This window comes from Neoarius graeffei, chromosome 27 (assembly GCF_027579695.1).
Source record: "Neoarius graeffei isolate fNeoGra1 chromosome 27, fNeoGra1.pri, whole genome shotgun sequence".
In the NCBI taxonomy this organism is placed as follows: domain Eukaryota; kingdom Metazoa; phylum Chordata; class Actinopteri; order Siluriformes; family Ariidae; genus Neoarius; species Neoarius graeffei.
This window is the reverse complement of record NC_083595.1, coordinates 35,222,298-35,236,089: the sequence shown is the minus strand read 5'-3', so window position 1 is coordinate 35,236,089 and position 13,792 is coordinate 35,222,298. Positions and strand designations below refer to the sequence as shown.

Sequence of the window (13,792 nt, the reverse complement as noted above, 5' to 3'; positions counted from 1 at the left end):
ATGAATAGAAAATATAGTCAAGACATTTTTCTGGCCAGGGCGGCACGGTGGCGTAGTGGTTAACGCTGTCACCTCACAGCAAGAAGGTCCTGGGTTCGAGCCCCGGGGCCGGCGAGGGCCTTTCTGTGTGGACTTTGCATGTTCTCCCCGTGTCCGTGTGGGTTTCCTCCGGGTGCTCCGGTTTCCCCCACAGTCCATAGACATGCAGGTTAGTTTAACTGGTGACTCTAAATTGACCGTAGGTGTGAATGCGAGTATGAATGGTTGTCTGTGTCTATGTGTCAGCCCTGTGATGACCTGGCAACTTGTCCAGGGTGTACCCCGCCTTTCGCCCGTAGTCAGCTGGGATAGGCTCCAGCTTGCCTGTGACCCTGTAGAACAGGATAAAGCGGCTACAGATAATGAAATGAGAGATTTTTCTGGCCATTTTGAGCATTTAATCGACCCCACAAATGTGATGTTCCAGAAACTCAATCTGCTCAAAGGAAGGTCAGTTTTATAGCTTCTCTAAAGAGAGAAACTGTTTTCAGCTGTGCTAACATGATTGTACAAGGGTTTTCTAATCATCCATGAGCCTTCTGAGGCAATGAGCAAACACATTGTACCATTAGAACACTGGAGTGAGAGTTGCTGGAAATGGGCCTCTATACACCTATGGAGATATTGCACCAAAAACCAGACATTTGCAGCTAGAATAGTCATTTACCACATTAGCAATGTATAGAGTGGATTTCTGATTAGTTTAAAGTGATCTTCAGTGAAAAGAACAGTGCTTTTCTTTCAAAAATAAGGACATTTCAAAGTGACCCCAAACTTTTGAACGGTAGTGTACGTATAATTTTCTAGGGACGGAAATGGCACCGATTCGGTGGAATAGCTCATATATGGGTCTCTAGCTGAGTATATGCCAGTTTTATTGTCAATTATCATTAGCATCATATTCAGGATGAGTCCCAAATTACTGCCTATTTTTCACATACAATTTAGTAGACTATATAGTGCACTTATTTTGAAGGTGGAGTCATTTAGGACACAGCAGTGTGAACTTTGGGGTTTTTTTTTTTAAACCCGTTGAGGCTGTAGCTGGCCGCTGCTCTTCTATTATTATACAAAGTATAATGGCTCGGTTAGTCACAAACACTGTAATGGCGTTTAGTTAACATATTTTGCTGCAAGGTAAGACGTTTTTTGTGCATGTACAATGGTGTCGTTTTGAAGGAACTAGCCAGTAATTTAGGGTCACAGCTTTTAGCTGCCATGCCGGTTAGCTAGTTTCTCTTTCCCTCTCATGATACATACACGCTATTATTATTTTAGCTGCTAGCTAGAAACACATCTTACTCATAGCTGCTTTATTTTAATTATATCTGCTTGTGTCGGGGAAAAAAAACCACGTACACACTTTGTTTGTTTTATGCTAGCTTCATGCTAGTTCCTTGGCGTCATTGCTTAGCTCACATGCTATCTGTGTGCTTGGGACTTTTACTTCAGGATTTGCTAGCAGTGTGCTATGCTAATGCTCCTTTATTGCTAGCCAGATAAGTTTAGCTTCGAGAAGAAGAATTGTCTGAAGCTTTAGTATTTACTATTGTTTTTAAAAACCTCAAATAGATTTAAAGTCTTGGAGGGGAATTGGCCAGCTAGCTTATCGTACTCAATAGTATACAGAAGAAAGTACATATTATTCTTTCATACTATTTAGTATGCAACAGTAAAAAGACTAGAACTGCCACTGTATGTTTTAAAATGTACTATTTAGTGTTCTAGTATGCGATGGACACAAGTATGGACTTTTTCTGCTTTTCTAATGTCAATAAATTTAATAAAAGTATTGTAGTTTGTAGTAATTAAAGTCAGTATAGTTCTAATATGAACAGATGTTTTGGATTGGTGTGTGTGTTCAATTAAAATTAAACATACACTACCGTTCAAAAGTTTGGGGTCACCCAGACAATTTTGTGTTTTCCATGAAAAGTCACACTTTTATTTCCCACCATAAGTTGTAAAATGAATAGAAAATATAGTCAAGACATTTTTCTGGCCATTTTGAGCATTTAATCAACCCCACAAATGTGATGCTCCATCCAGAAAGTCAATCTGCTCAAAGGAAGGTCAGTTTTATAGCTTCTCTAAAGAGCTCAACTGTTTTCAGCTGTGCTAACATGATTGTACAAGGGTTTTCTAATCATCCATTAGCCTTCTGAGGCAATGAGCAAACACATTGTACCATTAGAACACTGGAGTGAGAGTTGCTGGAAATGGGCCTCTATACACCTATGGAGATATTGCACCAAAAACCAGACATTTGTAGCTAGAATAGTCATTTACCACATTAGCAATGTATAGAGTGGATTTCTGATTAGTTTAAAGTGATCTTCATTGAAAAGAACAGTGCTTTTCTTTCAAAAATAAGGACATTTCAAAGTGACCCCAAACTTTTGAACGGTAGTGTATGTTCACAAATAACCTTTGCACTGTAAAGCAGGCAGATGAATGTTAAGGATCCACTGTTTTTGTTTGTTTGTTGTAACTTTGTATCACTATTGGATCAGATCTGAGGACTAAAACACACCGGGGTGTACTTTTATACAAAAATAATAAACACACTGATGGTGTGATGCTGTTTCCATCCCAAAGTTGAACGTTTTCCACTAACAGCACTGAAGCGACCCATTTTATTCCTTTTTTATATCATGGCAACTTGCCAACGATTGCAGTTTTTTAATCTTCTCATGAAGGGTACGTCATGATTTTAGCCGTTTATAGTTTCATGTAATGTTGGGTCACATTTTTCTTTGTTAAATGACAACACGCTTTTCTAAAAGTCTGTTTATTATTTGCCTTAGATTGAGGAGTTAATAGTATAGAAATGTAGAAAGATGATGTATTTGAATTACAGCTTGTGCTATTGTCAAGACCTCTGTTACATAAAATCATCAATCAACATGTTCAGACCAATCAGATTTGAGAATTCAACAGCATCTTCATGAAACACACCCCCTCCCCCATCAAACATCTCAAAGGGTCACAAGCAAATGTAGTAAGCCTCCAAATGCCTTTTTTTTCCTCAGGTGGACAGGCCTGAGGCCGTTGCTAGGCACTCCAGGCAGAAACCATGCAGCAGAAGAGGAACATCCAAATCATAGAATGGGAGGACTTGGACAAGCGCAAGTTCTACTCTTTCGGTGTCTTCATGACCATGAGCATCCGTGCTACGGTCTACCCTGCCATGCTCATCCGCACCAGGCTCCAGGTTCAGAAGGGAAAGTCTCTCTATAGCGGCACGTACGACGCCTTCCGGAAAATCCTGCGAGCCGAGGGCATTAGGGGACTTTACCGGGGTTTCATGGTGAACACCTTCACGCTCATATCAGGGCAGGCGTACATCACGACGTACGAGCTGGTGAGGAAGTATGTCTCCAGTTACTCCAAGGACAACACTGTAAAGTCGCTGGTGGCAGGAGGGTCAGCGTCGCTGGTTGCACAGAGCATCACCGTCCCCATCGACGTGATCTCTCAGCAGCTTATGATGCAGGGTGAAGGGGTGCATCTGACACGCTTTAAAGTCAAACCAAAAGCGACAACTGGAGCAAAGCACAGAGTCGCTTTCGGCCAGACGAGAGACATTATAGCTCAGATATTTGCAGCAGACGGATTCCGTGGGTTTTACAGAGGATATGTGGCGTCTCTTCTTACTTACATACCAAACAGTGCAGTCTGGTGGCCTTTTTACCACTTTTATGCTGGTAAGTTGTTGATCAGCTCTGAGTGTTTGGTTAGTACTGATTAATGAATGAGTTTACAGCAAGCGAAGATGATGTGATTATGTTTAAAAGGGTTAGCACAGTTAAATGAGATTGTGTTTTGCTCATATCAATGTAGGGTATAATTGAACCATTACTAGACTTTAAATGATTTAATTTGCAACCACAGTATGCAAATCCACAGGTTAACACGCACGTGAAGTGCCACATGTCAAAAACTTGAACGTTTATTGACTTTGATTCATAACCACTGTGCCCTCTGCTGTTCTTACTCCTTTGATAAGAACTGTATCCTGTTACTTATGTGTAATGTAGTTAAGTCTACATCTGTGTTCTGAGGCTGTAATCTTTTAAGCTCGTGATTTCATTCATAACTATTAAAGGTAGACTGCTTTTCAGATTTTAAGTGTAGGTCATAAAAAGAATTTTCCCTGACACTCAATTATTTTTGTTTAGTGGACTGAAAGCCACTGAATTCGAATCACAGACTTCCAATTTTATTAGTTTTTTTTTTAAATAGAACAATTATTATTATTATTATTATTATTTAGGGCCATGTGGCCTTAAATTCTCCGCTATTTTTTTCCTGCTTCACCATGACCCAATTCAAGATACTACGTCATGCATCACGTGGTGGGCTTTCCCTGTTCGGGCAAGGCATTGTGGGATACAAATTTGAAACAGGAGAGAAAAATGGAGGAAGTGAGTGTGAGAATGAAATGTGAAAGACCGACTACAGTAATGGAAAGTGAGAAGAAAATACATTCTGTTGCGAAGGAAAAGAAACGCAGGACCAAACTAATAAATATCGGCGGTCAGCGAGCACCTCGGTGTGATCAGCTGTTCGTTTAGCGACAGAATGATGGAACTGTCAGTGCACGGTCAAAGGTAAACCTGTAGATGGCAGTAATGCAACACTGTGGATGCCAGCTGCCATAAAACCCAAAAGAAGGTAAACCTGCGCATGCGCACACGGACTTCCTCTGTCTGCTTGACTGCGTGAAGGGAGCAATTTCATGCACATTATTTGCTCAGGAATCCCCTCAAATTAAATAACTTCCCAGCCACAGAATGACCTTTCTTTTTGAGATATTACAGAAATAAACATGTCACAATGACCAAATTTCAGAGGGAACTAAATTTCACCAGCTTTATTAAATCGAAAGGCCGTCTAGCTTTAAGGGCATTGCACACCAGTTAACTTTGTACTCATGAAGACGGATTAAAGAAATGTACCCAAGATTTGTCACGCACTACTAACCCATCCTTCAGTTTTTTTAATCATGAGGGCCAGTAGTTAGTTATTTCATAAATAGAACCTGCTCCTTTATATTTGTGTACATGAAAGTAGTAATCCTTAAGCCAGTATCTCACTGGGCTGCGACAGCTTGCGACAAATTGCGAACATCATTCGTGAGAGAGTTTCAAAAGTGTCTTGAAACATTCGCGGGGCTTCTCAATTTCCTCGCATGAGTCGCAAAGTGTCGCTCCTTTGTCGCTGAAATTTGGAACATGTTCAAAAAATTTGTGCGACAAAATTTCTCTCAAAATAGCCGCAAATGCGTCGCTGGTGTCGCAAAGCCATCATGAACCCTTCTCAAGTCAGTTTCTGTGAGACAGGAAGTGTATCTCACTGGGCTGCAACAGCCTGCGACTAGTTGGAGACGCAACAATTGCAATAAAATAAGCAAATATCAATTCAGTGTGATTCCAAGTGAAAATTGTCGCTAATTCGCATATTTTATCACAATTGTTGTGTCTCCAACTAGTCACAGGCTGTCGCAGCCCAGTGAGATACAACCCTCAAGGAGATTTCAGCCCTCAAACACTCATCAGGCACGTACCTGTCGGACCCTGAGGATTTGCAACAGACTGATGATTGTGGCCTGAACAACTTGGTCTGGACTGTATTAGGCATATTTTCTGATCACATCCATACTTGTCATGAGCGTGTGTGGTGAATTTTAATGCCGTATTAAGTGTCTTCTCACTCGGTATAAGCATATTGTTGGCTGAAAGAAAATGGTGATGACCTAACAAGAAGCGTTCACAGCATCACCTGTTAGTGTTTTGTCTGTTTCAGTCTGAAAATGCAGAATATCAGTTTATCATTGAGTATAAAGTAGCTTCTGCTTCTCCACAGAACAGCTTTCTAAAATGGCGCCGAGTGACTGCCCACATTTAGTGCTGCAAGCCATGGCTGGACCACTAGCAGCTGCCACTGCCTCCACTGTCACTAATCCAATGGATGTAGTCCGAGCCAGGGTGCAGGTAATTCGCTTGTCATAAGTATTTGGACAGTGATTCTTTTCTTTCTCCCCCACAGCATAGGCTCTGGTTACCAGTGTATAGGATTTTAACCCTCTGGGGTCGAGAGCTTCACTGGCAAAGCTCAGCAGGTTTAGAATGAGTAGGTCATGCATTTAGATAAATATGAGTTTTTAATTATACAAGCATGATTAACATATTAACAGAGACTTTATACTTTTTCCTATGTGCCCACTGCCAAGTAATATATACAGTATATATATTTTTTTTAATTACCTAAATTAGGTGAAAGGCAAAACTTGTCACCTTACTCAGTCACACCGGAGTCGGAGTGCTGAGCTCACACTCACGCATTCATAAAAGAATATTCACATGGTAGCGGCATGATAATCGCTTTCACGCTTTCGGTTTCGACTGGTTTCTCTTTCGCGGTGGGAACGCCTACCGGAAACAGGATAAAATCTGTCACATAGTTTAGGCGGGGGCGGCACGGTGGTGTAGTGGTTAGCGCTGTCACCTCACAGCAAGAAGGTCCTGGGTTCGAGCCCCGTGGCCGGCGAGGGCCTTTCTGTGTGGAGTTTGCGTGTTCTCCCCGTGTCCGCGTGGGTTTCCTCTGGGTGCTCCGGGTTCCCCCACAGTCCAAAGACATGCAGGTTAGGTTAACTGGTGACACTAAATTGACCGTAGGTGTGAGTGTGAATGGTTGTCTGTGTCTATGTGTCAGCCCTGTGATGACCTGGCGACTTGTCCAGGGTGTACCCCGCCTTTCGCCCGTAGTCAGCTGGGATAGGCTTCAGCTTGCCTGCGACCCTGTAGAACAGGATAAAGCGGCTAGAGATAATGAGATGAGAGATGAGATAGTTTAGGCAACCTGTTTGGAGGTAAAACTTGTTGCAAGATGGCACGCGGATTTTATGCACTTTGGATGATTTTAGGATAGCGATTCAATTCATGATTCGGGACAGCAAGTCACTTCAGTCTTGAGAACTGAGACACTGATGATGAGCGGTGCCTTTTATTTATTTATTTATTTATTTATTTTTAACTTGATCCAGCTGAAGATCAACTCAAGTGTAAATATTTCTTCTATTTATTATGAGCGTATCGGTTGATGTGTGTGCGCTATAGTGCATACACAGGAAAACTGACTGAGCAATTTTTCCGGAGTTAAAAGTATTTTCCTCAAAAATAGTTAATTTTGCTGTACTCTGAGTTTTGAGAGTAAAAGTTGGAGTGGGAGCAAAATTAGAGTCTAACTGTGTAACAGAGTTGGTTGTGGCTCTGAACTGAGTAAAATAGTATGTGTTATTTTCAAGACACACTGAATAGAGTTTAAAAAAAACAGATAAATGAAGCTGTTGTAAAAAACAGTTGTTGAAATGTGTGAAAAAAAACATTACCCATTGTGTCAAACCATTTTTGATCACTTGACCTGATGGGATTTAGAGTTGGCAGTGGGAGGGGTTTTCACTCTTCTCATTGAATGGAATGGAAATTTTTACCCTTCTCTTTGAATACCCCTCCCACTGCCAACCCTTTATCCCAAAACAATAGGGCATAATTTTTTTTTTTGATGGCCAGTTAATTGTCCAAATCAATGGAGCAGATTTAAGTTTTTTGTGCTTGATACATTCCTAAGACTGAACAGAATCACCTCAAGTGATCAAAATGGTTCATCACAATGGGTAAGGTCATGTTTTTTCACACATTCCAACACCGTTCTAAAACTGCTTTTTACAACATCTTCATTGATGTTATTTTTTAAAAAGTACAATCATGCCCTACATACTACATAGATATTATTGTAGCTGAACTTGTGCTGAATACAAAACAAGTCCTAGGACTTTGAAAATACTGCTTAGATTTGTTGAAATTGACTGACAGCAAAATCAGATCATGCCAAAATCATTAGAGTGCCAGAAAATACCCTCAGACCCCAGAGGGTTCAGTTTCAGTTTATTTTATAAGGGACCATGTACAATTAAAACATAAATGTTGCCATTTAATGCATCGTACCAGAGTTAGCCTCAGGCTAATTTACATCTGCAGTCCCAGGCAAGACATAAAAACAACAATACATAAAAACATACAAAATAAATATCCAGACCTCCTGCCTCACCCAAATAGCAAACTCCACTCGTACAGTAAACAAATCACTCACGAGTGTCCAAACCCCCTACACCCCAAACTCTCTCTCTCGCGCGCGCGCACACACGCGCAAACACCCGCATCCAACATAAACACATTCTGTCAGCACCATGAATCAGTGATTACAGTTTTGACTGTTTTTTAGGAAACATTTCAGTTGTGATTTGAAGCTCCTGATGGAGAGACAGCTCTTTAAATCCCTTGATAGTGCATTCCACTGTGTAGTGGCTTTAAAAGAAAAAGAAGATTGTCCAAAAGTTGTGCGATAAAAAGGTATGTTACAGTCATGGACAGAGGCTATTCTGGAGGATTGTATGGAACTAGCAGGACGATAACAGACAAACTCCACTAGACAAGCTGGGGCCAGACCATGTAGGATCTTGTACACTAGACACAAGCTTGAAAAAGTCTAAAATTTTCAAAACTTAATAAATGATGTTTCTCGAGAATATTACAATGGTGGTGCTGAAGTGTTTTTTTTTTTTTTTTTTTTTTTTTTTTATCAAGAATTTTTATAGCTTGTTTATATAGTGATTGTAGCGGTCTAATGGTAGATTCATTGGCCTGCCCCCAACAGGTGATACAATATGAAATGTGTGAAAAAATTAGAGCATGCATAAATGTTTTGGCTACATCCATAGGAAGCGACGATCTTGTATGTCTAAAATTTGCCAAATTATATTTAATTGTTTTTGTCTTTTTTTTTTTTTTAATATGCTTTTTGAAGTTGAGATTAGAGTCCAGTGTAACACCAAGATATTTGAATTCGGTAACTATGTCAATGGATTCATGTCTAATTTTAATGTTGGCAGTTGGAGTCTGCCCCTTAGTTTTACAGAAGAACATGCCCTTTGTCTTGCTGATGTTCAGAGTAAGACAGGACTGCTCAAGCCACTCAGCCACACCTTGCATAGCATTGGTTAATTTCTCCGCTGCTACCAAAGCATTTTTGCCATGTACATACAAGACTGTGTCATCTGCATACAGTTGTACATCAACTCCTTTACAGTGTTGTGGAAGGTCATTGATGTATAAACTAAAAAGAAGAGGTCCCAACACAGATCCTTGGGGCACGCCCATTGTATTTCTTACATAACTAGAGAATGTATCTTTGACTCTGACACACTGCACCCTATTTGAAACATATGAGGAAAGCCATGTCAATGTTTGTGTTGAAAAATTAAAATAAGAAAGCTTGGAAATGAGAACATTATGATTAACAGTATCAAAGGCTTTACGTAAGTCTAAGAAAACAGCACCAACAACTCCACCTTTTTCGAGCTGTGCTCTGATTTTTTTTCAGTAAAATGTAAAACAGCTGTTTCGGTAGAGTAGTTCTCTCTGAAACCAAATTGCATATTGTTTAGACCAGGGTTGCAGGTATTTAGGTGTGTTGTTAGTTGCTCAATGACTACCTTCTCTGCAACCTTTGAGAGTACTGGTTTACTAACGCTACGTTCACACTGCAAGGCTTAATGCTCAATTCCGATTTTTTTGTGAAATCCAATTTTTTTGTGAGGTCGTTCACATTAACAAATATATGCGACTTGTATGTGATCCTCAGTATGAACGAAAAGCGACCTAAAATTGTTCCGCATGCGCATTGCAGGATACGACGACGTCACACACAGTGAGCATGGCCAGTGTTTACGGAAGTAAAACCGCCCGGTTGCGGTATGACCCATCCAATCTAGCTTGAATAGCTGTATCCCCCCAAATGGAAATCAGCTCCCTAACCTCTGCGTCCTTCCATTGAGAAGATTCAGAACCTTCACAGCCCGAAGCGTCCCTCGCATTGATGTCATGCGCAGGGGCGCAGATACGTTTTTTGAACTGGGGGAGACAAAAAACTGGGGGGGGACACAGCTGCCAGCAAACCAACCCCGATATGCCTGTCAAACTTGTTGTGGGTTACCATAGCAACCAAGCTCGAGCTCGCAACCTGTGCAGTCGGCGCAGCTCAACCAACCGAATATCAGTCTTTGTTTTGTTTTATGTGAGTTGTTGCAACTATATGTATACACTGCCGTGCACCTCAATAAACCGAATGGTAATTAGTCTTTTGATTTTTCCGTGAGGTTTGCCTTATGCAAAGAAAGACAGCATAGACGTTTTTTCCTCCCTATAAGTGGGGGGGGGACCGAGCGAGGTGAATTTAAATCTGGGTGGGACGAGTCCCCCCCTCTATCTGCGCCCGTGATTATGCGCCATGTTGTTGTAACTTTTTTTGAGAGACCCGCCGCCTACTTCAGCGCAGAATAGTGACGTTTGTGGCTTGTTGATGACGTGTAAGTTGGATGAATGCGACCTGGCAGTTCAGACTGAAGTCGCATATGAAAAGAGCGGATAGGAATCGGAATTAGGACCACATATCCAAACGGCCTGGGTCGGATTTGAAAAAATCGGATCTGTGTCGTTCATATTGTCAATAAAAGATTGGATACAGGTCACATATGGGCGAAAAGATCGGATTTGAGTCACTTCAGCCTGCAGTGTGAACGTAGCCTAACTTATCGGCCTATAATTATTTGGTTCATAGCAATCTCCAGACTTGAAAATGGGTGTAATTACTGCATGCTTCCAGCTATCAGGAAAGCGACTTTGTGTTATTGAGAGATTGATTAAATGTGTGATTGGGAGTGTTAGTGTTCAGATGTTTCTTAAGGAGTATGCTATCCATATGAAAAGCATCTTTACTTTTAGAACTTTTTAAGGAACCAATAATCTTTTTAATACGTGCTTCATCAGTGATGTTCAAACTAAAGCCCTGGTCATTTTCAGTGTGTAGGTTAAGTGAAATGGTGACTGACGTTGGCTTTAAATGGATGTTAGCAGCCTGAGTTCTTTGTGTCATTCTGCTATTCCAGTATAGAAGAATGCCACTATTGTATCCAGACCTAATTTACCTAAAAACACCTCCCACTATGGCCCCAGCTAGCATGATGATGATAGTATGATATTATAAAAACAGGTCCTGTTGCGGGATGTGTGGCCAGTTTGGCATTTAGGAATTTATTCAATTTGCAGATAAAACATAACTTGCAAATGATGCAGAATCCAGTACAATCCTAAAGCTGAGGGTTAAGGACCTTGTTTTAAGGGCCAGTGGTTTTCTTGAGCATGAAACCTTAGCTGTTGAATTTGTGATTTATTCTTTTTTTCTTTTTTTTTTTTTAAATTAAATGAATACACTGTGTCTGCACTGACAGGTTGAAGGCAGGACGTCAGTCATTGAGACTTTCAAGGAGCTGCTCAGAGAAGAAGGATTCTGGGGGATGACCAAGGGTCTCTCTGCCCGCATCATATCCTCCACTCCTACAGCAATAGTCATGGTGGTCGGCTACGAAACTCTGAAAAAACTGAGCCTCCGGCCGGAGCTGGTCGATTCCAGACACTGGTAACGGAGCTGTCGTGTCTCAGCTGTCATCAGTGACTTCCTCCGTCCGCGTCGTTCATTTCAGATTTGGTCCTCTAAACATGTCGTGTCATGGCTTTTGAATATGTCATTTGATGTAATTTTATAATTGATGGTTAAGGGATTATTTAAATTGTCATTAGTGGCATTGAGTATGTTTTAAGTGGGACATGATTCTTATATCTGCAAGGAACTCTGCTTGCTTAAAACTGTAAAATATTTTATTGGGTAGAAGGGAGATTTTATTGTGTTAACTTATTTTTTGTTACAAACTAGACATTTGAGATGTTTTAGATTTCAGTGGGGTAAAGTTTATTTCATGGTTGCTGTAAGTGGTACCTGCTGCTTGTCCTTTGCCACTGTGTTAAGTACTGCACTGGATAATGCTCCCTCTGACATTTTCTTTAAAATTCTTATTTTTAATCACGTGAAGAGTAACTAACTTTTTTAAAAAGAAAAGGCATACTGCTTGCACAGGATTTGTGAAGAAATGTGCAAAGTGTGATTGCACTGTAAATATATAACCTGTCAATGTTCCTGTCCATGTCACTTAGGGCCCGTTTACACGAGGACGCTGTCGGGTAAAAACGACTAAATATTTTATCGGAAGTGCCTTTCGTCTACACGGGGACGGCGTTTCCGAGGCTGAAAAACGGAAAAAATTGAAAACGCCTTCCAGAGTGGATAAGTTAAAAACAGCCCCCGTTGCGTATCCGTCTAAACTACCCAATACGCGAAACTCTGCTCGGATCTGCTCACATCGGGTACGCGTTTACGTCATACATATGTCATATACTGTACATGCCAGCCCGGGAAGTAAGAAAGTAAGTAAAAAAGTAAGAGCATGTCTGATTACATCGATCCAACGGACCTTCAAGCTGCTCTGGCAGCTTTAATAAACGTCCAGGAGTCCTTCGAACATCTATACCGAATCTGCACATATACCGTTAATGAACAGAGTATAGTATGCTCTTACTTTTTTACTTACTTTCTTACTTACCACAGCCAGAGTAGTCAAAGTTTTCGCGGCGCAGATGTGCAGATCAGACAAGACGGAAGACGTTGCGCATGCGTGCAGACATAGCGGAGGTCTTTCACAGCACCGCCTGGCACGCACATCCAATTGAATTCCACACATTTATGCATCACCGTATAGACGCAGATTTCCTCCTTGAAAACGGTCGTGTAGACGCGGAAAAAAGTGAGAACGAAAACGGACTTTTGCGTTTTTGTTTCAGACCATCCCCGTGTAAAGTGGGCCTTATTTTGAATCACATTTATATTTGGTAGTAGTCATTTGCAGAAGCTTTTGTCCAGATGGATTTCAAATGAAGCATAGCTGAGGAACTGGGGGTTAAGAGCTTTGGTGATGGGACCAACCATATAATTAGTGTACAACCCAGTTTCAAAAAAAAACGTTGAGATGCTGTGTAAAATATAAATAAAAACAGAATGCAATGAGTTGCAAATCCTGGAAAGCCTGTATTTCACTGAAAATAATACAAAGCCAACACACCAAATGTTGAAACTGAGAAATTTTATCGTTTGAAAAATATGCTCATCTTGAATTTGATGCCAGTAAAAATTAAATAAGTTTGGGCAGGGGCATGTTTACCACTGTGTTGCATCACCTCTACTTTTAACAACACACTGTAAACATTTGGGAACTGACGAGGCCAATTGTTTAAGTTTTGAAAGAGAAATGTTGTCCCATTCTTGCCTGATACAGGATTTCAGTTGCTCAACAGTTCAGGCTCGCCTTTGTAGTATTGTGCGTTTCATAATGCACCAAATGTTTTAAATGGGAGACAGGTCTGGACTGCAGGCAGGCCAGTTTAACACCCTGACTCTTGTACTCTTGTGGTTAGGCATTGTTTTGTTGAAATAAGCAAGGCCTTCCCTGAAAGATGTTATCTGAAGGGCAAGATGTTGCTCCAAAACCTGTATCGAAATATCATTCAGCATTAATGATGCCTTCCCAGATGTGCAAGCTACCCATGTCTTGCAGTAATGCTCTCCATACCATCACACATGCTGGCTTTTGAACTGTGCACTGGTGATAAGCTGGATGGTCCCTCTCCTCTTTAGCCTGGAGGATGTGGTGTCTATGATTTCCATAAAGAATTTCAAATTTCGATTTGTCAGACCTCGGGACGGTTTTCCACTTTCTCAGTCCATTGTAAAAGAGCTCGGGCCC

General features: G+C 41.0%; 1 protein-coding gene across 2 annotated transcripts; it reads left to right on the top strand.

Annotated features, from left to right (window-relative positions):
* The first annotated feature begins 1,040 nt into the window (after window positions 1-1,040).
* On the top strand, window positions 1,041-13,056 carry slc25a44b (solute carrier family 25 member 44b). Of its 2 annotated transcripts, XM_060911786.1 has the most exons (4): window positions 1,041-1,176; window positions 3,072-3,746; window positions 5,908-6,035; window positions 11,390-13,056. In XM_060911786.1, exons 2-4 carry the CDS (start codon window positions 3,116-3,118, stop codon window positions 11,579-11,581), a joined length of 951 nt encoding a protein of 316 aa, XP_060767769.1. In that variant the 5' UTR covers window positions 1,041-1,176; window positions 3,072-3,115; the 3' UTR covers window positions 11,582-13,056. The 2 variants fall into 2 exon arrangements, with proteins under 2 accessions (XP_060767769.1, XP_060767770.1); XM_060911787.1 differs by lacking the exon at window positions 11,390-13,056 and having other exon boundaries at window positions 5,913-6,005.
* The last annotated feature ends 736 nt before the right edge of the window (window positions 13,057-13,792 follow it).

Bases quoted from the DNA above. Each gene is read 5' to 3' on its own strand.
- slc25a44b (XM_060911786.1), top strand. From the start codon at position 3,116: ATGCAGCAGAAGAGGAACATCCAAATCATAGAATGGGAGGACTTGGAC. The intron at 3,747-5,907 runs GTAAGTTGTTGA...GCTTCTCCACAG, and splicing joins TTTTTACCACTTTTATGCTG to AACAGCTTTCTAAAATGGCG. The intron at 6,036-11,389 runs GTAATTCGCTTG...CTGCACTGACAG, and splicing joins TAGTCCGAGCCAGGGTGCAG to GTTGAAGGCAGGACGTCAGT.